This window comes from Castor canadensis, chromosome 15, assembly GCF_047511655.1.
Source record: "Castor canadensis chromosome 15, mCasCan1.hap1v2, whole genome shotgun sequence".
Lineage (NCBI taxonomy): Eukaryota > Metazoa > Chordata > Mammalia > Rodentia > Castoridae > Castor > Castor canadensis.
Genome location: NC_133400.1, coordinates 97,991,783 through 98,018,231, shown reverse-complemented (window position 1 = coordinate 98,018,231; position 26,449 = coordinate 97,991,783). Strand labels below are relative to the sequence as shown.

General features: G+C 47.3%; 1 protein-coding gene across 4 annotated transcripts in view; it reads left to right on the top strand.

The window, feature by feature from the left end:
• Positions 1-5,013: 5,013 nt before the first annotated feature.
• Edaradd (EDAR associated via death domain) overlaps positions 5,014-26,449 on the top strand; it is a 48,855-nt gene continuing 27,419 nt past the window's right edge. The window contains exons 1-4 of one of the 4 annotated variants that reach the window (XM_074056823.1): positions 5,014-5,187; positions 14,993-15,051; positions 18,541-18,580; positions 22,252-22,310. In XM_074056823.1, coding sequence (XP_073912924.1) covers positions 5,127-5,187; positions 14,993-15,051; positions 18,541-18,580; positions 22,252-22,310 — 219 coding nt within the window. In that variant the 5' untranslated portion in view covers positions 5,014-5,126. Of the gene's footprint in view, positions 5,188-5,879; positions 6,500-14,992; positions 15,052-18,540; positions 18,581-22,251; positions 22,311-26,449 lie in introns of those variants that run through there. The other 3 variants (XM_074056822.1, XM_074056821.1, XM_020157467.2) reach the window with 3 other exon arrangements.

Below are 26,449 nucleotides of genomic sequence, written 5' to 3'. Positions count from 1 at the left end.
GGGGTCAAACCTAGGATCTTGCCCATGGTAGGAAAGTGCTCTGCCACTGAGCTACATCTCCAGTCCTTGGTTTTTGGAGACAGGGTCTCACTATGTAGCCCAGGCTGGCTTGGAACTCAATGTGTAGCCAAGGCTAGCCTCATACTCCCAACCCTACTGCCTCAGCCTCCCCAGTGCTGGGATCACAGGGGTGTGCCACCACACCTGGCTAAAATATATTTTAAGCTGGTATTTTCCCATTTAAAGATAACTTTTCTGATAATTCTCATTATCTGTTTGTGAAAAGACAACAGACCAAGAGTTTTTTGAACACTTCAGGCCTCAGCAACGTAGACATGAATTAAGGTCTCAGAATTTTCCTGAAATTTTCATGACTGACTGTTGGTCTGAAATAGTAGTCACCACCAAGTCACTTTGCTTCCCTAGATCTTCAGTGTTTGTTTTTTGGTGAGACTGGATTTGAATTCAGGGCTTCCTACTTGCAAAGCAGGTGCTCTACCTTTTGAGACATACGTCCAGTCCATTTTTCTCTGGGTATTTTGGTGATGAGGTCTTGGGAACTATTTGCCTGGGCTGTCCTTGAATCACAATCCTCCTGATCTCAGCCTCTCAAGTATCTGGGATTATAGACGTGAGCTATCAGTACCCAGTACCCTTCTGCTTTGAACTTAACATTTCTCAGCAATATGTGCAAATCCCTCTTGACCATGAACTCCTGAGTCTGGCACTTCTCATCTTGGTTCCTCCTGGGCTTGGCATTGTGTTTGGCACCCATGGGATGGGGTTTTAAAAATTGCATTAATAAATGTTATCAATCAACCTCCTGGTCCATGCTATGTAAAACACTGTAGAAATATTATAACATTTCTTGGAAGGAGGGCAATGTGAGCTTCTCTCAATAACCTAAATTCCAAGGAAAGAATGAAGGCATTGAAGTAGCTTGTACTACTGTTATTGGTGCTGCTTTGGGTCTGTTTTCTTCCCTCCCTCCCTCCTTCCCCTCCCCTCCTTTCCTTCCTTCCTCTCTCCCTCCCTTTCTCTTTCCTCTCTCTCTCCTCCTCTCTTCCCCTCCCCATCTCTCAATCTCTCTCTCCCTCTCTCCTCACTCTCTCCATGCTAGGCATATTATTTGCTCTACTCCTGAGCTATACCCCTTGCCCTAGGTATTTTCTTATGTTTATTGTTTCAGGGTAACCAATCTTTTGGTGACAGCCCCATGAGTCAAAGCCAGCAGGTGTGGCTCCAAGATGAACAGGTCTGCTCTCCCCATTTATCAGAAAAAGACAACTGCAGGTCACTTGAAGAATATCAAAGCAATGGAAATATGAAACTTAACACAGGACTCCAAGATTCGTGAGATTTTGTAGCTTAATTTGGTGTTGAAATGTCCATCTTCTTCTTTCTTTTCTTTTTCCAGTACTGGGGATTGAACTCAGGGCCTTATGGTTGCTAGGCCAGGCACTCCCACCTCAGTATTGACAAAAAAGGGGGGAAATAAAGAAGGAAAGAAGGAAGGAAGAAAAAGGAAGGAAGGGAGAGAGGGAGGGAGGGAGGAAGGAGGGGAGGGGGAAGAGAGATTAATGAGTGCTACAGTAAAACAAAGGAAAACTGGAGTGAGGAATGTTACCTGGAGACCAGAAGAGGGTCACCTCACCCTAGAGGTTAAAACAGTCAACGAAATAACGTGTGATTATGTATAGGACAAGGTGTACACCCCCCCCTCCATTTCTGTAACCTGCTCTAAATGGTATATAAGGAAAGCCCCCTTTGCTCTTGGTGCTCAGCCTTTGGACAAGAGCCCACTGACTCACTGCTGGCTTGCTTAATAAACTTGTTTCCTGAAAGCTTTGGTGCCCTCTCAGTCTCTGTCTGAGCCCTCCCACAACATTTCTGGGGACTTGTGAGGGATTTGGAGGGTGGTGTATTTACCTCATCACCAGCTCAGTGTCCCTGGCCCACTGGGAGGGCCACCCCTTCCAGGTACCACCGGATGTGTTGATGCAGGGGAGGGAGAATCTCTCCTGGTAAGCAGGAAAGGCAAGTTCTGGTTTCACAAAGGAACCTGGAAGGGCTCAGGACCCAACCTGGGAGTCCTGCTCATGAGACTCGTAAGAACCTGGGTTCAAATTCAGGCCTGCCTCATGAGGCAGAAGGGGAGTCTGATCAACTCTCAAAAGGCACCCTAGTAACCATCGGTTTTGGGGGTGAAACCATGTCTTTCAAGTTCAGGGAGTGGGGTAGAAGTACTGTGCTGTGTGAGAGTGTGTGAAAGTGGGAGCCTGAGACGTAGCCTGGTTACAAGGCAATGTGGAGTCCTGATCTGTGGGTCCGTGGTGAACTCATATGGTATAGGCTGAACCCTTACAGGGCCCCCAATCCAGGGTTTATATAGACTCACTATGGCCCAGAGATGCCTAAATATCTGCGAGGGGAGTGGCCAGAGACAGACAAAGCAAGTGGTGTTGTTTTCCCATGTGTGCTGTGTGTACCTCTCCACAGCACTCTCTGTCTAGATGTCTGGCAGTGAGAGGAGGTCAGAGTGAGAACATCCCTTAGATCCTTAAGAAGGGAATTAATGGAGATTATGGGCTCAAGCTGACTCCTGGCAAGCTTAGGACCTTCTGTGAAATAGACTGGCCTGCTTTTGGTGTAGGATGGCCCTTGGAGGGGTCATTAGATAAGGTCACAATCAACAGAGTTTTTAAAGTGGTTGTAGGGGAGCCTGGAACACCCAGATAGTTTCCTTACATTGACTGTGGGCAGGATGCAGTCCTCAGTCAGCCCATGTGGCTAAAGCCCCACCTACAGAGAGCATAGTAGTCAGGGCAGCAGCAGCTTCCAAGTACAAGGAAAAATGTAAAAAGTCAAAAAAACCCAAGGAGTCCCCATCCCCCTTAGGTACCACTGTGCAGATTAGAGAATATCTAGGAGCTGCAGGTTTCTGCTGGATCTGGATCCCTAATTACTCTCTCTTGGTAAAACCCCTTTGAGCCACAAAGGGGGAAGAATGGGAACCCATGGTATGGGGAGAGGAGAAAAAAAAAAGAAGTCCTTTAAAGAAGTTAAGAGGGCACTCACAAATGCCCCTGCTCTGGGCCTGCCAGGTACGATAAAGCAATTCTTCCTATATGTACATGAGAAACTGGAAGCTGTAGGAGTCTTGACCCAGCTGCTAGGCTCCTGGCAGTGCCTGGCGGTCTATTCATCAAAGCAACTTGATGCAGTTTCCCAAGGCTGGCTGCCCTGCCTGTGTGACCTAGCGCCACTACCATCTTGGTGGCTGAAGCAGACAAACTTACTCTGAGACAAAAACTCACAGTTTGAGTTCTGTTTTGACTCTCATGGAATATAAAGAAAATTATTGGTTCACAAACTCACAAATGGTCACATATCAAAGCGTGTTACATAAAAACCCGCACATCCAGCTAGAGGTTGTTAAGACTCTAAACCCAGCCACCCTACTACCGGTTAATTCAGGCCCAACAGAGCAGGACTGTTTAGAGGTTGTGAAAGGTGGGCAACTTGGCTAAAAGGGGAGGTCTATATCTCACATGGGCTCTTCTATGAAAAAGGGAAGAAACCCCCAACTGCACTCTTGGTGCCTGTAACCCTGTAAATTTCACTATTTTCAACTCAATAAAACAGGCTGGGAAGTTAGGGAACATTTGGCATTTTAATCAATGGAGAGGAAACAGACCCTGATATTTTGTTGCATTTTCAACTCATCATGATCATTCATGAGAGCTCCTCACACCAGGCCTTTCACTTCTTTTCCAAGGAGATGCAAATGAGTTTCCCATCTCAATTACAACCAAAGAACTGTTCCTCTCACTTGCTGAGTCTATAACACAAACTCTGAATGTAACTTGGTATTATGTTTGTGGAGGAATGAATATGGGAGACCACTGGCCATGGGAGGCACAAGAGCTAAACCCACAAGAGCCCTTTAATGAAACCATTCTCCCAGCCACGGAGAGAGCATTTGGCTCCTAAAACCCTCTATTATTGGGAATTGTGGTATATCCCGTCCAAAAGGCCAATTCTTCACCCTGGTAGGGGACTTGGTCTGCTCAGGACAAAAGTTTTACTACTCGGGAGACTCAGTGTTGGGGGTTTCCCAATCACACGGAGCCCCAACCTCACCTGCTGGCTAACTTCCCTACAATAGCCTGGAATAATCTCAATCTGAGTAGCTGCTGTTTATAGATTAATGACAAGATGAAAAAGCTTGCCCAAGTCCCTGTGCAGACCTAGAAGGGATGGAGCCCCAGTGATCCACTGGGGGCTGATTCTCAACCCCAGGTGGGTTCAAGACCTTAATAGGAACAACGTTCCTTATTTTAACAGCATGCCTGATATCACCCTACCTAATTCCTGGTACTGCGGTCTTTATCCAGATGATGCTCTTTGACCCAGAAGTGGGTCTGAGCATCAAAGCGGGGAATATGGCAGGAAGGCAGGAAGAGGGAAGGGAGATAAGGAGTGCTACAGTGAAACAAAGGAAAACCGGAGTTGGGGAGTGTTACCTGGAGACCAAAGGAGGGTCACCTCCCTAGAGGTTAAAACAGCCAATGAAATAACATGTGATTATGTATGGGACAAGTTGTACCCTCCATTTCTGTAACCTGCTCTAAATGGTATATAAGGAAAGCCCCCTTTATTCTCGGGGCTCAGCCTTTGCACACGAGTCCACTGAGTCGCTGTCAGCTTGCTTAATAAACTTGCTTCCTGAAAGCTTTGGTGCTCTCTCTGTCTCTGCCTGAGCCCTCCTGCAACGGAAGGAAGCAACCCAGATTTAGAATCACACTTGAAGTTGTGCTAACAAGATACCCCAACTTGATATGTGGTTCCTGACAATCGAATATTTTTATCTTCATGTGAAGTACAGAAAGAGCCACAAACCAGACCTCAAAATGGATTCTAAGAGAAAATACCCTTTAAAAAAAATTCCCTGCCTATCAGAAGGCAGACCAAGAACTTCATCCTGCCACCCACAAACTCCCCAGACAGCTTTTGTTTGGAAGGTTTTACTCTGGCCAGATCACAGGGCCAGCATCCTCTTCTCTGAATCTCTTGTTTCTTCCATGGCACGTTCCAGAGAATAAGAAACCAATCTGCAGTGGGCCATGGGCCTCGGGACTACTAAGCAGATGGGGACAGGCACAAGGCAGTCTCCTAGCCACAAGGGTATGTAGACACTGGCTGTTTGTCTGCATTTTACAGAGTGGAGTTTTTAGCCAGAGTTGCCCCATGATGGTAAGATGCTGATGCTATTGTACACTAGTCTCTTTTTAACCAGTTTTATGGTTCTGTTCTTATGAGACTGACAGGCTACCTACTGCACTAATGGGGTACCTTGGTTCTGTTCTTCTGTAGGAAGGCAGATATAGATCCTTTAATACATTTCAGAGATTCCTATTAAATTTAAACGGCCTGCAACCTTCGTATTACAGGCTTAGGGTAGAGGAGTTAAAATTCAGCAATCTTTTTGTTTTGTTTTGACCCTTGCAAAGCAGGCGCCCTTCCCCTTGAGCCACACCTCCAGTCCTTTTTGCTCTGGTTATTTTTTGGAGATAGGGGAATCTTAGGAACTATTTGTCCAGCGTTGGTCTCGAACCACGATCCTCTCTATCTCAGTCTCTCAAGTAGCTAGGATTACAGACGAGAGCCACTGGCACCCTGCTAAAATCCAGCAATCTTTAACGATCTCAATCTCTTGCTCACTTAAGTAATTGGTATAAAATCCTATTTAAATGAAACTTTAAGTTTTTAAAGGACCAATTAGTTCAGCATTTCCGAGAGAACCCGAAGCGATTTGTTTTTTCCCTCGGGAAACCGAGTGAGCGAGCGCGCGAGGCGTTTTCTCCTCGCTCCTTTGTGTAGCGCTCACCCCGGAGGTCAGGCAATCACGAATGCCAAAGAAACATCAAAATAGAAAGTGTCGGCGTGTGCCATCATGCAGCCGCAGCCTGCCTGACGATTAGGAAAGTGTTTAAATATCGGATCGCCGGCAGGCGTCCCGGCCCGGGCCTGCGCAGGGAGCGGTCTGAGCCCCCGCAGAGCGCGCGGTCGGGGAGCGGGAAAGCCCCCCGCGCGCCCTGCAGCCGCTTCGGGGCCGCTTGTTCCCTCGCTGTCGGTCCCGGGCTGCGATCGCTTGGGACCTGAGGTGGGACCTGCCCAGGAGGACGTGGGCGCGGGACCGGGACGCGCTCTCCGGGTGGCCCAGGGACCCCCAGGCCCGCGCGCGCCCAGCCGGCTTCGCCGCCCCGCAGGAAGTGAGACGAGGAAGGACGGCGGAGACCCGGAGGAGGGCGACGAGAGGAGAGGTGGAGCGGAGAGGAGCAGCGGGACGCCCCGAGCCACCGAGGTTTGGTCCCTGCGCGTGGGAGCAACAGGACCTCCAGTCCTCCCCGGTCCCAGAGGCCATCCAGCCCCGCTTGGGCGCTCGTCTGCCCTTCCCCCGCCCCCATGGCTTCTCCGAACGACCCTCTGCGAGCAGGTAAAGCGACACCGTGCCGCGCCCTCACCTGGAGGGGGCAATGGCCAGGCGCCCGCGGCTGCGCGGGGCCATAGAGGTCGAACCTCGGCGACCCCTGAGAGCGCCTGGGGACACCGGGATCCGCGCTAGAGCCGGGAGCGGATCAGCGTCCCCCCCTCTCCGCGGGCCACCCCTGCGAGCGGCTGCGCGCGCCTTCCGCGCTGTCCCGGACGCGCGGTCCCTCGTCCCACGCCGCGGCCCCCGCAGGGCGCTTTTGTTCTGGGCGGCGGGGGCCAGGTTGAAACAAGTCGCGCACATCTCTCCGAGACAGAGAGCAAGGGGCCCGATTTCAGGTTCTCCTCCCGGGCTCTGCCTTGGCTCTCACTCACGAGCCTTCCCCCGTCTCTTACTCTCTCCTGATTTTCACTTTTCTGGAATGGGTTGGTTTTGTCGATATTGACCCTCGGAGCTGTTTTGATAAACGAGAGTCCGCAGAACCAATGGGCCCATGCCACCTGTGGAGCCCTCACCTGGGAAGGCCTTTAATTAGAATGGCCTCTGGTCCTGACCTTACTCTAAAACGTGCGTTTGTACCTGAGGCCAGCGTCTAGCTTTTTCTTTAATCTGGATTAAAAATCCTGCACAGAAATTCTGTCTCCCTGCTCTCCCACAACCTGGGCGGGGAACTCCACGGATGTGTGTGGGACCCACAAGTGAACGAGTGGTGACTATCTGGTTTTGTGGGGGTTGGAAACGCCGGGGAGAGCCACACAGAACCAGCCACAACTGCTCGATAGACGAGTTTTGTTATTTCACTTCTTGAACTTGGGCAAGGACAGAGCTGGGCTGTTCCGGGGCTGATCTGTGGCTTGAGCAGTTAGGAGCAGACAATGTGTCTAAGTGGTCAGAACAGTAAACCCAACGGCTACAATGGCACTGTGGTTTGGGGACAGGGGAGGAGTTTCCTGACAATTTTAAAGAAAGATTTAAATTCTTCTCCAAGTGGGGAGCGGTAAACATTTTATCCACTAGAGATGGAAAAGAAGTTGCCTGGATATCCTTCCCTTCCCCCATGCCCATTGTTTTGGAAAATAGAATGGGGAAGAACTAAAAAGAGAGATCTTGCCCAGCAGCCATGCCTGCTAAGACCCTAAATGGGTCGAGGGGTGTTTGGGACCAGATTTCAGTAATAGTGGTCCCAGATCTCAATAAGTGGTGTTGGTGGGAGGGATTAAAAGAAGTCGCTAAATGGAGGTACCTGTGAAGTCTGTGTAGGTCCCCCAAACTCTTTGGCACCAGAGAAAGTGGGGGCTGGGAACCAGCGAAGCGCTGACATGAATGATAAAAAGCCCTGGGGAGACAACAGTGCACTGAGGCCACGAGGGGGTGACAGTAATAGCAGTAGGGATGTAGAATTCCAGTGATGGTCTTCTTAGTCGCTCCACCCAGCCAAAATGGATGTGAACCACCTGGAAAGAGGGGGCTTGGAAATCAATCCGTTTGTGTGTGTGTGTGTGTGTGTGTGTGTGTGTGTGTGTGTGTGTGTGTGTGTGTGTGTGTAGAAGGGATGATGAGGGCAGGGCGTGTGGACAGAGCCTGGCTCTCTGACTTGAGCAGGTGGATGCCATACCTGTGGTGAAATCTTTAGGGAGAGCTGGACTGGGGCTCCCCACCAGGGAGAGAAGCCTCCTAAGATTGGGCTCCCTCTGTCACCTGGCAAAGGATGGTCAAGAACACATCTGGACCTCTGAAAGATGATTGAGTGTCCCTTCCTACTCTGGGATTCCATCAAGCAAATGAGGTTCTTCCATCTGCGCATGTCGGTTTTCCATTTCTCCTGTTTCATTCAGTTTTTGCAATCCACAGGACACCCCCCCCTTCCTTTCTGTAATGAAACTACTGATGGTGCCAGTATGTGGAATTCGCTAAAGAGAATTTTCACCTCTTCACCCCAGTCCACATTCCCATACTTTCACCTGGGATTTTCACATGTGCTTGCGTTTTGCCCACCATTTTCCAAAAGGTGCTCAGAGTGAGGCTTGAGAACAAGTCAGATCCAGTTGCTCCTCTGCTAAGAACCACTTCAGCCTCCACTCTGTGCCACCGATCCTGTCCATTCCTGCCTGTCCCTTTAACCGCCTTGCCTACTGTCCCACCTGGCCCCTTGCTCTCTACAAGACAGGCAAAGGGCCTCCTTTCCTTTCCTTGAAAACCCACGTGTGTGTCTGGTGCCTCCTGATGCCTGGAAAGGCTCGCTTCACATTCCCCATCCAGTTACCTCCTACTCCTCCAGACTGCTGCCCAAAGGTGACCTAGCCCCAGGTGACACACTCTCAGCACATCCTGTACCTTCCTTTCTGGCCCTCATCACTGTTTCTGAGATTTGATTTGGCCCCTTTTAGAAAGTAAGCTCCTGGCAGAGCTTATGGCATCTTAAATCGCCAGCACAGTTCTCAGCACACTTTAAGCCTGGCATAAACACTTATCGCATTAGTGAGTGAATGAAGGATACAAAATTTAAGTAAATGTGCTTCAAAGGTGGACCAAAAGAAAAAGTGCTCTCTCATATTGATTCCTTAGAAGCTATTTACAAGAGCGTGTGTTAACTAAGTTTACATTGTAATTTTTTTTAAAAAAGAAGAGGTCTCTTGTATTTCTATATATACATAACAAAGATATACTATGCTATGTTACAAAGTTAACTTAGAAAACAACTTTTTATACTGAGAAACTTGACAAGGCAGTTGAGGTCACAAGTCAATGGAGCTTGTTACAGGGTAAACTCTACCACTAATAAACAGTCTAATATCTAGACTAATACCTAGTCTAATACCTAGTAACCCAGAATTAGCCACAAAATATGGATAAAGTGTGTCTCGTTCTGGGTCATGCAGATATAAAGGGGGCACAGAGGGTGGGGCTGAGGAGGTGGGCACCTGTTTGGCTTTGCTGCAGTGAACGAAGTCTGTGACTACAGTGTGTAGCAATACAGCTCTCCCTTTGTTCTGGAGTCCAGGACTCTGGGAACCCTGGCCACCAGCCCAGAAACACCCCTTTGGAGGTATCTCACCTGTCACCCACCCTTCTAGGACTCCTGTGGGTGAGCATGGGTCCTAGGTGGCACCAGGGACTGTACCCAGGACTAAAGGGTGAATCACTTCCACGTTGAACAACGTGCCAAGTTGAACCAGCCACCAAAGAGTGGGGGCAATGTGATTTTACCTTCTCCCTCCCTTCTACCCTCTGTCCTTTCCCTCCCTGCGGGGTGTTCCAATGTGCCCTGCATGTCTCTTACTTCCTTATAACTCTGCTGCTTTCTTTTCTTTTTTCTTTTTTCTGCCTGAGTATTTCCTTCATCTGAATCTCCACTTGCCTCCCTGGGTTTCATCTCTTCCCCTCCTCCTTGCCCTACCCCTCTTCAGTCTGATCTCTGTCACTGGGTGAGGCTCCTTTCCAGAGAAGTTGTTCTAAGACCAGACCCTTTTCCCAGCTAGGTCAGCTCCATGATAGAGGGGGCAGAGGCCATCAGTGCCACCAAAGACACCCACACAGCCTCTCCCGGCCTTTGAGAGAATCTGTGATCCTGAATGTGCTCTGGTCTACAGAGCTTCTTTAGAACTGGTAATGAAAACATCTGTGGGTCGAAAGAATGCTATGACACAAAAGAAAAAAAGAAAGGAGCTTAACTCTGCAACCCCTAGTTCAAAGTCGCCTTTCATTCTTCACTAGAAAGCGCAAAGGGCCCCACTCTTGGCTCAGGAGGATCAGAAAGGCAGTTCTGTACGCTTCTCTCTTTGTTTTCTCTGAAAGGACGTCTTTGGAGATGTTTGAACTTCCTGTGAGAAACTGATTCTAGAAGCTATTGGCTCCTCGCTAATGTGACAAGTAAAGGGAGACGTCAGCCTGTGGCAGTGCAGCCCTCAGGCACCCACGAGTCCATCTTGGCATCAGGCTGCTGCGTGCGGTGCTTGGTCACTGCACTTCTGACTCTAGGTGATGAGGTTTGGTCTTTGAGCTAAGGATGAGTTGATGAGATTTTGGATTTAGAGTTGAACCTGGACTGACTAAGGTTTGGGGGAAGATCAGGATAGGCAAATATTCTACATGTGGGTAGGGCATGACTTTGGGGGGGGAGGAGCACAGCGGGTGGACTGTTAAAACTTGAATTGTACGCCCCCAAAAATGTTGAAGTCCTAACCCCCAGCAGCTCAGAATGGGATTTTCTTTGAAAATAGAGCTTTTACTGAGGTCTCCAAATTAAAATGAGGTCATTAGAGGTGTCCCAATTCAGTATGACTGGTGTCCTTAATGAAAAGGGGAACTCTGGACACAGTAACCTCCCCCCCCAGAGTGTCCACAAGGTCTTGCTCATCTGTGTGTCTGTGAGCTTGGGTACTGCTTGAGCCACTCCACCAGCCCTGTTTTTTGAGATTTCATTGCATAGCATGTTGAAGCATGGACCACAGTGTAGAGACATGATGGGACAAAGAGGGTCTGACCTAATGCTGATTGACAGGGGAACCCAGCAAGGCTTGCTGCTGGGATGCTTCCTGCCCCCTGTGCAGTGTTCTTTCCTGTCTGTACAGGGCAGGACCCTTCTGAAATGGGAGTCTGTTATCTACTATCAGATGAGGTGAATTGGAGAACATCTTGAGGGCCAGCTCCAAGGCAGATAAACAGCAGAAGGTTAGAGTTCCTACTGCCTGCCTAGGGGAGGCACTGTGGATGGTACCAAAGTGTTATGTTACCATGTCACAGAGACTGTGTATGTGGTGCAGTGCTGGGGACTCTCAGCCTGGGGACAGTCTCTCACTGTGTGGCACCGTAGTCACCACTCACAGACTCTGATGTGGGAAGGAGCCATAGGTGCTTTCTTTCACCTATCATGTTACAGGTTAGGGACATGCCGTCCACAGAAACCTAATGACTGTGCAGGCCACACTTGGTGCCCTGCCAGGGCCCTGCTGCATCTGTTCAGGAGGTTTCTGTCGTGCGTGTGGCGTGTGTGAGGAACTCTCCAGAAGGTGTTCGTAGGAATGAAGCATCACCAGAGGCCCATCACTCAGCTGCCAGTGACGTGGGTGCTCTGAGCTTGTTTGCTGTCACTGATCCAGTGACTTTGAGTGTCACTGATCCAGTGACTTTGAGTGTCACTGATCCAGTGACACTGATCCAGGCAGCTTTGGAGGGGAAGCTTAGTCGGAAGGAGCAACACCTTGGAGCAAGGAAAAGTCGAATGTTGACTCTAACAGAGCCAGGTCTTTTCCTGCTGAGGCTCACATGCCCTCCTCTGTCTCAGGCCCCTCAGTGCCCCCCACGTGTCGTCCTTGGCTACGGGCTGAGCCCACTGTCATCCAGCATTTGTAAAAACAAACAATGTAGAGATTTAAATAAACTAATTGCCTTTGAACTTGATAGTGTTGTAAACATGCAACTCCAAGACTTTAGGAAAAGTTTCTATTTCTAGCTCTGTCCCAAATAATGGGAGTAGCCCTTTCCCAAACAACCACCTTGCACAAAAATCTCTGGCCCTGTGACAGCAGAAGTAGTTTGACCTGACCTCAAACAGCTGCCAGGAGAAGGCACTGGATCAGACACATGCGTGGGTGCCACCGCTGGTGGGTCTGTGAGCTTGTTGGCAGTGACACATGAGTAAACACATCGTCTGAGCCTGACTTGTGGCAAAGGCCGATACAGTCAGGACATATACAGTGAAAAAAAGAAAAGGCCTGAAATTGCATCTGGCACTACGTCTAAAATGATCCCTTTCCTGGGCCCCCTCTCCTTATTGCTACATTCAGAAAACAACACCACCACCCTGAATCCTACCCGCCATTCCCCACTTAGGTTCCAATCATTCTCAGATGCTTTGTGCCACCCACCCCTGTTGTCTTCTGCCTGTTGCTTGCTGCAAGCTCCAACCCTCCCAGACACTCAGGAAGTCCATCAGCATCTAAGGAGTACGTAGGCTGCCCCCGGTGGTCCCCAAGCCTGGTCTGACCAGAGTAACTAACAATTATTGCAGAGCATGGCAACTGGGGACCCCTTGTGTGGCTATGGAGGAGCCCAAGGCTGAGGAAGCTTGAAGCTCATCCAAGGTTACAACTCTAGCTGGTCTGGGTCACAGACTGTTCCGAGATTTCAGCTCTAGGCTGGTCCAAGGTTACGAACTTGTTCAGGGTCACAGGACTAGTTGGCCCAATCTCACATCTCTGGGCTTGTCTGAGGTCACAGCACTAGATACCTCCAAACCCATACTTCCAGGCTTGCCCAAGGTCACACTTGTTCAAAGCTCCTGGCATGTACATGAGGACCCAGGCCTTCTCCACCTGCACCTTTTAGCTGTCCTGTTTGCTGCCGGCTCTTCCCTTGCTGTCTTCCTCATTTTCCTTTCCTTCATGTTGTTGACCTTTTCCTCCTCTCCTACTGACTGACATGTCTGCACAGGATGCTGGAAGGGCATTTAGAAGCCCCCAGCCCCCATTTCAAGTCCTCCACAGCCCATTTACCTGAACCCCGCAGGGTTGACACCTGTTAAAATACCCCACCGACAGTGCATCACATCTTAAGGAGCTCAGGGCTGACAGAGTGGCTCAAGTGATAGAATGCCTGCCTAGCAAGCATGAGGCCCTGAGTTTAAGCCCTGGTACCAAAAGAAAAAGAAAAAGGCACATCTTAAAGAATTAGCATCCATGAACACTGACACAGAAAGATTTGAGACAAGGAGAAAGGACTGGGGGAGGCTTCATGGGCGCTCCTACCACCCCCACCCTAGCCAGGAACCAGGACAGGAGAAACAAAGCAAAAAGCCGAGCACAAGCTGTTGGCTGTCAGGACGTGTTTGAGTACATGATCAGGTCACATTCTCTCTCCTTTCTGGGCCTTTGCTGGCCCTTCTCCTGGCTTATGTCACCCCATCCTTCTGGATGCAGATGTCAGCAATCAGCAGGTTCTTCCTGTCCCCAGGGGCACCAGGCTGCACACAGACCTTTTCTGCACCTTTGTGTACCCCACCCTATGTGTACACTGTCTCAGCCCTGTGTGCTCTGCTGAATCCATGTTACTCGGGCAGCAGGACTTCTTCAATTCAGGGTGTAGTAGCGACAGTCTTTTATTGTCTGTCTGTCAAGTTCAATTCAAATCTAAGCCCAGTGGAATAGTAGGCTGATGTGAAATTGCTTTCAGTGAGAATTGGGGCCTGTTTGCTTCCTTAGGATCACAAGAATCTGAGAGGTCAGTGTGGTGTCTGGACGACTAGGAAAAGATGTGGACAGCACCGCTGGCCTCACCATCCAAGACTGGGAAGTCCTGTGACTTGCGGACACCAACTGCAGTGTCTTTGCAGGGGCTGCACCTTGGTTCCCAGGGGTCTCTCAGTGCTTTCAACAACGTGGTCTTAACATCTTTGTGCTCTGTTGGGATCAGGGCCAAGTCCTCATTCATGGGAGGACACTGGCAAAAGGTTTCTCCACTGGTCCTCACTCGCTTCCATGACAGCCTTGAGTGGGCTGTCGTAGCAGAGATGTCTCCTTCGTGAAGCTCTCCGGTAGAATTGTCAACATCTGGGGACAGAGAAAGACGGAAACTCCAGACCTATTCTCAGCAGGGAAACATCCAGAGAGAACAAACACAGATTATTATCTCAATAAGTTATCCCGCCAGGCTTATCTGGACCCTCAAAGACATTCCTTGGACGTAGAGTCTCAGGAGGTACCTTACGAGGATTTAATTAGAAAGTGGATGTTGCTTGTTGACTGGAAAGCTGCAGATTGTATGCTGCACAAGTCTCAAAGATCCCAAACAGATCCCATTTTCTGTTGGGTGTCTTCGAAAGCATCTCGAAGAAGAGGAGCTTTCTCTAATGTGTGCCAAGTCATATAATCCAGTGGTTCTCCTGACCCAAACCTGTACCTTTTTCCATATTTCTCATGCAATTCCTTAAGTGTAACAAACGATAAAGCATAAGAAAATATTGAGGAATCAAAAGTACTTCCTTCCTGTTTGACAAAAATACGGTGAGGTAGTTTGGACTTTTAAAATTCACATAAACCACATCAAGAAGCTTAATATTTCAAAATGATAAAGGAAAAACAGGCTACAGAGATTAGGAAACAGGGAGAGATGCAGAATTCTGAGTTAGATCTTTCTTACCAAAGTTACATCCAATCCACAGTAGGTTAATATCATGTTTGCATAATTTGTGGTTGTTTGTAATTCAGTATTTGAAGATATTTTTAAGCAACTGGTTCTAAAATATTGTAGCTTTTTTTGTTGTTCTTGTTGTTTTCTGTGCTGGGTATGTTTTTGTTTTATTTACAAAGTTTCTTTTTTTCTTAATCTCTTCCTTACTATAATTTGAATCCTTCCTCCTCACTATACCTTGCTAAAGTAGCTTGTGTCTGTGTGAAGACTAGCCCCTGAGTTCAAACCCCAGTGCCACCAACAAATAAATAAATAAATAAGCCCAAAGAACATGACATTAAAGAAAATATTCTCTTCCTTTTGTTTTTCCAGATCATATGGTGAAAGAGCCTGTGGAAGACACAGACCCCAGCACTTTATCTTTTAACACGGTAGGTTACAAATTGTCCTGCTTTGCTCCTCCCCCTGTTACTTTCCATTTTCATTACCGAGCATTTGCCCGAGGATGAGAGACCCCAAAGCAAGATTTCTCCAAGACAGTCTTGTTTATTCTGGTATCTTATGTGGCATAATAAGTTCTGGGTTTCTCTAGGCCAAACAGGTTGTATCCTGCTCTCATGTGCATACCAGAGTGATCGTCCTAGATTTTGTGACATCTTTGCATGTCTAGTTTTAATATTATTGGTCACCTGTGCTTCCATATGCAAAGTAGCTATGTGGGATCTAAGGGGAAAATAGGACTCACTTGCAGGAGCTGAGCAGAGGTGAACACAAACTATTTCACCAGCCCCTGTGGTCACCCATAATCCCAGGCGTTGGTTTCCAAGCCCACCCTACCCCACTGTCCGGTAACCACTCTGAGGACATTCACAACCAAGAAGTTATTAAAGATTTTTCATGCATTGTTTTTTATCCTGCAAATATCCTGTGAAATGTCAGGGCAGGTGTTCTGATCCTCATTCCGCAGGTGAGGAAGAGGCAGTGACTGGTCTGTGCACAGCCACGCAGCCTGGAGGCCAGCCGGCCTGTGCAGTACTGTTCTGTGCGTCTTCAGTGCCCCGCTGGGACCTGTCCACCACAGTGCAGGTGTCATGTGCACATAGCACAAGACACACACTTTTTGTCCCATGTCTTCCTAGGATGGAATCCCAAGTCCTGAAAAGTTCTGATTACCTAATGACATGAGAGTGACATAAAATGCACTTAATATAATTAGATTTTCTTCCAATCCTGGGTGTCCCAAGGGCAGGAGGTGTTTGTTTCCCTGTTCTTTCCTTACCACTACAGTTTGTGGGTGGTATAGGGTATCAAGATTTTGCACAGAGTGGACATTAATAGGAAAAACTCTGTCTCTTACCACTCATGAAGGTGAAATGCAGGACAACCCTGTGGTCATGGCTTGTGACCCTCCTGGATGTCATCTGTTACTAGAGACTTTGGCTTCTACACAGTGTTGCTCTTTCTGCTCTTCTGAAATCTGTAGGAGAGACTCCCTTCTTGCTTCCCCTAACTGCAGGTGGCTTGTAGAAGCACCTCTGTGTTCTCTCACTCTATTAGTGTGTGGTCATGTTCTCCATGCATGGCTTATCTCCATCTCCTACTCCTTCTCCTCCTCTTCCTTCTTCTTTTTCTCCTCTTTCCCTTCCTCCTTCTCTTCCTTCTCCTTATCCTTCTTCCCCTTCCTCCTCCTCTTCCTCCTCCTTCCTCCTCTTCTTCCTCCACCTTACCTTCCTTCCTTCCTTTTCTTCCTTCCTTCCTTCTCTTCTTTTCTCTTCCTCCTCCTCCCTCCCTGCCTCCCTTCCTCCCTCCCTCTTTTTCTTGTTCTTTCTTCTCCTCCTCCACTAAGGACTGAAGCCAGGGCCTCAAGCATGTCACCACTTAGCTGCACCCTAGTCCTCTCTTATAAAGACAGCAGTCATATTGAATTAAGGGTCCTCCCTACTTTAGTGTGACCACAACTTAACTAATTACATTTATAAAAACCCTATTTCCAAATAAGATCACGTTCTTTTGGGGAGACTCACTTCAGCTGTAACATCCACACTGCTGACAGGATTCAGTGCACATTTCTTGATAGGCGGATGAGGTCCTCTGTGACCTGACCTCAGTGTCCACCGCTCACCTGCCATGCTTGTGAGTAGCTGTTTACAGCTATTTAAATGCACCTCACCTCTCCTCTTCCTGGGACACTGAGTGTGCTGGAACAGCCCGTGGTTCTTCACCTAGTGAACTCCTATGTATCCTCTGGTCTCCACCCAGGCCTTTCAGTATCTCCTCTGTCCCAAGCTTTCTCTGCCTTGAGACATTCAGGGGCTGCCTTTTGCATCACCCAGACTCTACTTCTTATCTGCCTGAACTGTAACTGCTTGCTTGTCTGACTTGCCACACACTGTGTTGACATCCCTGCAGGTGCAAACTGGGCGCAAAACGGGTAACAACAGATGCTTGATGAAGCTGGTGACCCCAGAGTCTAGATTTAAATCCCTCTGTTCATTCAGGTCCTCCTGGGAAACTGGCCCCACCATTTCTGGTTGAGCCCGCCTTCATCTGCCTGCCTGAGACAGACATCTCTGCTTCAGGCTGATGGGTCCCTTTCGCCTGCCACTTTTCCTCTGGGCTTTGCTCCTGGCATGTCTGCCATCTGCAGTGAACTTTACCTTCCTCGTTCACCTGAATCCTGGGCATCACCTGGGACTTGCTCAAGTGTTAGTACCCCTGCGACCTGAGTCGCTCCAGCCAGTGTGCTTGTCCATGAAGATGTTCCCCAATCTTACTAACCCTTCCTCGAGATCTGGGGATGCAGCAAACATCGTCCCTTCTGGAAAAACTCAGTCTATCTGAGGAAGTGTTCCAGTGCTTTCAAAGAAAACTGATAACAGTGTAGACAGGATGCGTTCCAAGCTCTGGGGACTGAGTGACAAGAAGGGCTTGTTTAGTCTTCAGTAGAACTATTTGACTTTCCAGTTCTCTGGGATTGATTGATTCTGATTTTCTTCCTAATTTTGTTGGGAAGGAGTTGGAGATGTCTAGAGTTTCTGAAACTTTTCTGTCCAGCTGCAAGGGCAGGCCTCAACACAGACCCCTTGATCCCACATTTGCTTCTTTCTCCTCTGTCAAAGGAAGACACTGGTGAGACCTGCAAACTGTTGAGGCTGGAGCACAGGGGACAGGTTGGGAGCAGACACTGAGCAGGACCTGGGGACGGGATAGGGACAGTGGACTCATTCTCAATCCTCTCATGGAGTCTTCAGAGAACAGCTGCACTGTTGAATCTGAAGCAAGTTTTCAGAACACTAGATACCTGCAGCTAGTATGAACAAATTTAAAAATGTGTGATTGATTGGAACAGAACCGGCAGTTGACGTTCCCTACAACACAGGTACACACTCAACAGCGTGGTTAAAGGCTGTGCATTATTGTGCATGATGAGTAACTGAGCTTTGAACACTGTGCCGTTACCATTGGAGGCCTGTCCTAGGATTGAAATCCAGTCATGAGCCCCGCCCACAACATACACTCATTGACCCAAATGACAGCCACAGAAATGGCAGGGAGAAATGGCTCTGCCCCCATAATGCACGCAGACCCATGCATGCATTGGTCCTACTTCCTGTAGGACTGCAGGAAGTCGATAGGAAGAATAGCGCTGCAGAGGGAGAGGAAGTGTGGGCTGGTGGTCAGAGCCCAGGGACTCAGAGGCAGGGTTATTCTGCCTCATGTGTGGACATTCCTTCTCTTCCTCCATTCAGTCATTTGAGACCGAAACAACCAACAGGTCAGGCCTCTTGACAAGCCCCAGGCTTAACGCGTCCAAGGTTTTAAACGGAGACCGTGACTTTTCCCAGACAAAGCTTTCTTTTTTACTTTGATCTTGTAACTGACATTTTACAAATAACTCTCTCTTTTGTTGGTTTCTACAGTCAGACAAATACCCCATTCAAGATACAGGACTCCCTAAAGGTATGTACAGTTAATATAACCTACCAAACTCGTGTTTATTTCAATATTTTTTTTGGCGGTACTGGGGTTCGAACTCAGGGCCTCACACTTGCTAAGCAGGCGCTCTGTCACTTGAGATACTCCATGAGCCCCTAATTTAATATCTGGAACAAACCACTCGTCAAAGTAATTTTTCATTAGTTAAAATTGTAAAACAGAAACATGACAATACTTTAGCTTGCTACGTGATGATCTCAGAAATGAATTTGATTCAAATGTGTAAGTTATTTTATCACAAATTATGCATTAAATTCCTGTGGTGTTTTTAGCAGGCATGCAATGAAGATAGCCAGGGCTCTGGGTTCAAGTGACAGAAACCTAACTCAAATTCATTTAAGAAAGGGGGACTTGCTGGCTCAGGGGTCTCCAGATGCATTTGAGGATGCTCTTGGACTCAGGCTCTGTCTTCTTCAAGGGTTGGTGCTGTTGTCAGGTAGTTTTTCCCTGCATGAAGGGAAAGATGGTCCCTAGCACTGCTAGCATCAAGCCGTGCTGCTCAAGATGAGGGAGAAGGAGGGGCCTTCTCCCGGCACCCAGAGCATAACTTTAGGGATGACTGCAGTGGGGCCCATCCCTGAGTCAGTCATTGTCACGAGGAGGATGGGGCTTATGGGCCAGGTAAGAGCCTTGAGGTCAGGTAGGGGAGGCTGGAATGAAATCCACCCAAACCCAAGACGGAGCATTCTGTGACTGGGCAATCAGCCAGTGATGCTTGTCAGGCCCAAAAGTGACCCCGAAAAGCTGTCTGTTGTAACATAGGGTCTCCGGTTTGGGCGTAGTGCAGACTATAGAGGTAGCCAGACCCTGGCCTTTCACAGTCCTCGCTCTGGCTGTCTGCAAGGCTAAGGTCCATAATGGAAGCTGAGCTGCTGGCTGCCACACTGGAGCGCTGACCTTGTATTCTGTTGACAAGTCATTCCTAGGCGAGAATGGGGACAATATGGTCTTCCCAGATTCTGAGGTGGTAGGCTCCTGGCTTGCTGGTCTCCGTACGGAGGCTGGTCTGCAGGGCACTGCTCACTGGGGTCTCTCCTACGTGGTGAAAGTTATAGGGATTCCTGCCAGGGCTTTTCAGGTTGGTAAGGCTCTACTTCTCTTCCCACCCCCAGACTCTTCTCCTTGCCCCCTGCGGTGACACCACTAGAGTGACATGACACTCCCTTGGCAAGCTCCCCTCTCCCTTTGCCTTCCCCATGAATGAGCCCGGAGTCTCCAGTCCCCAGCCTGGCATGATCTTGATAGAAGTGGAGGGCACAGGTCAGGCACCGGAGGCAGACCCGAGGCCGTCAGCATGTGACTCCTAGACTTCAGTTTGCTGTCAGTCACCAGGAGAGCATGTTTAAAATACAGCTTCTCGATGACTTGGTGAGTCTGGAGTTGGGCGCAGGTATCTGCAGCTTAGCTCACACCTGTGAACTGGACTCAAAACCCACTTTGAGTGCCCACCCAACATACTTCAAGGAATAGAGAAGAGAGAACAGGACACCTGGCTCTGGGTGGCCTCAGCCAGTGACTCCAGGTGTCAGGGTGTCCATTCCTCCGTGGAGTGGGGAAGACAAGGTTGGCATCCACTTCCCAAGCTATTCCTGAGGCTTCAACAAGCAGTCTAGAACAGTGCTTGGCTCATGTGACCAGCAGCGGGGGGCACTGTGGAACACCATGGAGGAGGACTGTCACAAGCCTCCAAGCAGAGTGGCCAGTGGGACCGCCTTTGTGCAGTGTCAGTGTGCCATCTGCCTCAAGATCTTCTCTTCACCTTTGGACAAGACTTCCTGTTTTGAAAAGAAAAGATTGTTGCCTAGCAACCCGATCCCACACTTACAGGGTGGCCAGGTTTCTCCTAGGATCTGAGTTTTATTAAATTTTAATTAAACTCGTCATGAGTTTGCAAGAAACCATTCTTTAGTTTATTTTGTCTTTATCATGATGAGTGATATTCAGTTCATAATTTCTTATCTCCAAACCAATACATCACGTGCTATGTGAATGAACCAGGCTGGAAGTTTAAAACCTCACTTCCACACGTGCATTTAATAACAGCAATCTCATGCCCGCTAGTATTTTTCTTCAACTTTACCAATGGAGCCAATTCCACCATTCAAGGTTTATGGTAATTTTCTCATTGAATTTGTTTTTAGGGAAAGAAAATTCATGTGCAATGGTGAAGGGGCTGATAATGTATAGCCCTAAAAGCAAATGTAATCTAACTAGATTACGTATCATCTGAGATTCCAACATTTAAATGAATTTGGGGACCCCACTTTAATAGAGGAGTCATGTAATTAGTTTGAACAATTTCCATCTAGTTTAAGAGTCCTCCAATTCCCTTTCTTAAGCAGGTTAAGCTTGTTTCAGAGAGCCGTCCATTATACCATCAGTACATTCCTACTTAACTCACAAGTAGCACGAAGATATTCTTTGACTCAGGCCAACCAGAGAGGTTTTGAATGATGGGGTTTTATAATAAGTCAGCTGGGACATCTAGTGAAGGTTAGTGGTTGGCATCTGGTTTGTTATTGTACCTTTTTTCTCATCAGGGACAAATGCATAGCTTCTGCCTCAGTCCCTCTCCTCCCCTAGTCTGACAGGTTTCAGGGGTGCATTCTGCCTGGCCTCTTTTCTGACAGCTCTATTGCAAGTCTGCAGGCTTGACTCACAGGAGATAGGGTTCTTAATTTCACGTCACACGAATCCCGATCCCTCCTAGGAACTGCTGGCTCGAGCAGTCTGAAGGTACAGCAGCTGTTCACATTTTGAGAGCAAAATGTGTTTGGAAAGAGAGTTTTGACTCTTGAGCCACTCTCACGGTGGGAGATGATTTTGCATAGGTTAGCACACATCAAGATGTATGACCATCTTTGTTTCGTTTTCTTGGGCCTGCTTTTTTTTTTTTGTATTGCTCAAAAATTTTTATAGTGAATTGAAAAGATAAAGAGAAATAAAGTAGACTGATTCTATTGTTGATAATTTTGAGGAATTTGAACGTTGATGTTATTTCAACACTGGGTCCACATCCAGTTGAATGGATTTGTCTATGGCCTGGGTGGGGTGGGCAAACCAGCTCAGGATTTGCTGAGCAAAGCCCCTTTTCTTCTCCCCCCACCAGGGCCTCAGTCCGCCTTGGGGGCAGGGACACACACATAGCAGCAAGGGAAGCAGAGGTGAGGGGACAGGTGGAATTCTCCCTGGGCAGTGAATACCTTCCATTCTGTAGACCTCACAAGGGCCATCCCTGTGCCTGTGCTGGGATGACAGTGGTGCCTGGCACAGTGGCCAGTGATGGTCACACAGGCTAACACAGTGTCCAGAGAGTTCTCGCTTGATCAATGGGTTGCTGTTGAGAATGGAGTAGAAAGCCAGGGGCAGTGGAGGCAGGTCTTGTGGAAGAGGCAGTTGGCTTGTGTGAATGAGTCCGTGGGCCAGCAGGGAACACTGAGCAGAATTGTGCCTGACCCTGATGCAGAGCACGGTGGAATTGCTGCCCTTGTCTTGGGGGAACAGTTGGGAGGGCACTTGCAGTGAGGCTATTCAAGCCCCTTCTAAATTTCTACCAGATGTCATGGCAACTTAATTTTAGGTCTTACACCGGAGTGTATGTTTTCTTACCAAGCTGTGTGTCTTTTTTTCCCTAGCTGAGGAGTGTGATACAATTACTTTGAACTCTCCACAGAATTTTGATGATCAACATCAGGTAATAATAATTTCAATGATTTGCTACCCCTTATGTACAAATAACACACCTAGAATTTATTTTTTAGAGAATGATCTGATAGAACTTTAAAAATAAAGAACAGCTGGGTGTGGTGGCATACACCTGTAATCCCAGCTGTGCCAGAGGTAAAGATGGATTTTGGTTTGAGACCAGCCCAGGCAAAAAATGTGAGATCATACCTGAAAAATAATGAAAGCCAAAAAAGGGCTGGGGGTGTCGCTCATGTTGCAGAGTACCTGTCTAGCAAGCACGAAGCCTTGAGTTCAAACCCCAGAACCACCAAAACAAACAAGACCACTGAGAACTGCATGAAAATTCCCTGCTCACATCTGGGCCTTCTTTGGGTCAGCGTAAGAGTCACTTGTTTCTTGTCCTGTCCTGTCCACCTCTGTTCACTCGCTCAAAGCTCATTAGCAAAAATGCACAGTACCTTACATCTGCGAAACCATAGTTAGAACGTTGGATGTCTCAACAAGCCTCAAGAAGGCTGGTTTGTACCTGCTCCTTTCATACACCAAGTTGACTTTTAACACGTTTTAATTAGTCTTGCTTTTAAAATTATCAGTCTAATACTCATTCGTAGTGATATCCTTGGTTAGTCAGACCATCTCTGTAATAAAGCAAGGTTACATAACAGTTGATAAAATAAGCAATTTCATTGTAAAGAACCAGTTTTCTTGAAAATTGCCCCAGGGTGCTCTCAGCTTTCTTTTGGGGGCTTTAACCATCAAACGTGAACATCAAATTCCTCTTTAGTCAGTGTTTTCCTTTAAATTACAATCTAGCGATTGACTCCGCACTGGCTGAATTTAAGCTACTTTGATTAAACCAAAAGTATAAATTTTTCCTTCCTTATAATCCTTAATTTCTTTAACAAAGTTTTGCTCTTTCATTGTTTGTAACATGACGTAGACTTGTTTGAATGTAAAGGAATGCTGCGTTTATTGGTTTAGTCTGGTTTTAGAGATTTTCAGATTAGATATGGAGTGCACGTTAGTACGCTGCTGCTTACCTGTGGTAATGTAGCTCTTGCTACACCTGCAAAAATGAAATTTATTTCCCAGCTAAAAAGAGTGGGGAAGACGTATTTGAGATTTCTTAAGTTCTGTTTTTTTTTAAGGTTTTTTTTTTTTTTATTAATGTTGTGCTGGGGGGGTACACTGTGACATTTACCAAAGTTCTTACAATACATCCCAATTGCACTCACCCCCTCCGTCATTCTCCTTTCTCCCCTGCTTCCTGGAACACTTTCACACAGGTCTTCTTTTTCCATTTTTGTACATGAGTACAAAATATTTCCACCACATTCACCCTCCTACACCCTTTCCTTATATCCCCCTCCCACTGGTGCCAACCCCAAGACAGGACCTGTTTTACCTTCCTGTCCTTTGTTTTTTGAAAAAAAGATATTTTTTTCAAAAAACACCCTGTAGAGAAAGCTCTACAGGGCATTTCCTTGTGACATTTCCATGTATATAGGTATTACAACCCGAATTGGTTCATTTCCTCTGTTTTTCTCCTTTCTACCTGAGTCCCCTTCTTATGGTGATTTCAACAGGTTTAAAATTCTATATTCATTCTTGTATAGGAAGTACCATCAACCATATTTGCCATCTTAACTTCCTTCTTGTAAGTTCTATTTTAAAACAGGATGTCTTCTATCCCCATAAAAAGTAAAAGACTGTGAACTAGCTATTTCAGTTGGTTATTTTGTTGTATAATCTGTAGGATTTTTAAATTGCTGGATACCCAGATTCTCAGTTAGCACAGAGAAAACTCATCAGGTAAGAAACATTTGAAGGAGGGAGGGTGAGAGGGAGGGAGACAGAGCTGGAAATGATTTTTATAATTTGAAAACTAAAATCCACTTCCACTGAAGCTTAATTTCTTTGAGTCCTGCATAGGAAAACATTGTGGTGTCTAGAATCAGAAACTAAGGTCCCAAACTTCAGTCATTTAAAATCAGTGCCCCTCCACAGAGCTGTTCGCTCCTACCCTTGATTACAACTGGTGTTTACTGAGCGTATAATCTCGGATCATCTGGACTGAGGGGTTTTTTTTTGTTTTGTTCTTTGTTTTTGGGGGGTTTTTTCGCAGTGCTGAAAGTGGAACTCAGGGCTTCATGTAGGAAAACGCTCTGCCATTGAGCCACACCCCCAGCCCTTAAGCTATTTTTAGGCATCGTAAGGTGAGGGGAGAAGGGGGAGAAGGTAGGACCAGCAGAGGTACACACTTGCTGGAGAGGAGTACACCCAGAATGAAATTCCAGGACACAGGCATGGCTCATGTCTTTAAGTCATTTCCACAGTGTTTTCAAAAAAGAAGAGGGCCAGGTGTGAGTGGCTCACACCTGTAATCCTAGCTACTCAGGAGGCAGAGATCAAGAGGATCTCAGTTTAAAGCCAGCCCCTGGCAAATATCTTGAAAAAAACCCACCACAAAGAAAGGGCTGGTGGAGTGGCTCAAGTGTTAAGAGTGCCTGCCCAGCAAGTGTGATGCCCTGGGTTCAAACCCCAGTGATGCAAAAACAAACAAACAAAACCCCTTAATCACACAATAGCATTTTAACTACTGGGCACTTACAACCATATGGCTAAGCAGGACAAAGCAAAATTTGTTCCAGTTTATAGCCAAGAACTCATGCCAAGGATACTCAGAATAAGTTAGAGTTATGGAAAGAATGACATTTTCCTCTACGTTGTTTATTTGGTTTTCAAAATTAAGGTTTTTGGTTTTTTTTTTTTTAATTTTAGAACCAAGTGCATTAATTATCTGCTCATTTTGCTATTACAAAAATATCCTACTACTGTAACATGTTAATAAGAAAAACTGCACATAGGGCACACAGGAAGTCTTTATACTGTCTTCCCGAATTTTCTGTAAAATAAAACTATTCCTAAATAAAAACAGCTATTTTAAAAATCACACAAAATAAATCTTAAAATTATACAATCTATAAAAATGAAAGAACACATCTGCAGTTCCATTCTACTACAAATGTTTTCATCACTCTGATTCATGCCTTTCTATATTTTTCAATGCATTATTATAAAAACTGCTTGCAAATGATTTTATATTATTTCATATTCTGGTTTTATTATTTAATGTCTTGTCATGTGCCATTGTGCTCACTGGAAGTATGTTAGGACCGTCTCCGATATAGAAATGAGTCTAGGGTCTGAGGCCAGGGTCTCATCCTGCTGGTGATTGGTCCCCGTGCACAGGCTCTGAGGAGAGAGGTTGAGGCAGAGTGAACTTGGCCTGGAGCTGAAGCCGTGTATTGGCAGATCTTAGGTGATGGACAGAGGAAAGTTGGGGTCAGAGCCTTGAATGACAGTGACAGATAGGTGGAAAGTATGGGAGTCTTTAAGTGATGGTGCTATGACCATGGAAGGGAGCCCATGGAGACTGGAAAAGAGATGAGACTAGGTTTTAAGCAGTGACAGAGAAGTTGCTGTTAACTCAGGAAGGAGACCAGATGTGTGTGTTGCCAGGATTGAGTTTTGCTTGTGGGTTCAGAAAGAAAAGGTGAAGGTTGGTAGACTTTGTGGTGCAACGGCCTATGCAGTGCCCAGCCGGTGGGAGAAAATGCAGGGCTAGGCTTTGGTTTAGGACCTCCTGCATCAGGGGGTCCCCCCTGACGTCCTGGGAGCTGAGAAGTCCCAAGGAGCTTGCGTGATGTAATTCTGAGAAGCACAGCCACGCCAGGCAGCTGAGAACTCCCACGCCTCTTCAGAGGCAGGGCTGAGGGAGGGTGGATGGGGAAAGGTAGGTGTAAGGACAGGAAGTCGAGTTTTCTGATGTCAAGTCTGAGTTGTGCCTTGAGTGGTGACGTTTGGGCGCAGCAGGAGTGAGGACGTTGATGCAGGTTGGGAAGGTGGCTAAAGAGTTCCGTTCACGCAGCAGGTAGGTCACAGGCCTGGTGAACTCGGCAGGGGTTCCATAGTGTTTGATAAATTGGAAACTGATTACAAGGTGATGAAACAGTCACCCCTCTTCTGTCAAGCACAGTCACGTGCTGCTTAGCGACATTTCTGTCAGCAGAGAACCACATTCACGACGGTGGTCCCATGACTACCCTGCTTAGTAATTTGAACAGTTTGCCTAACTCTCTGATG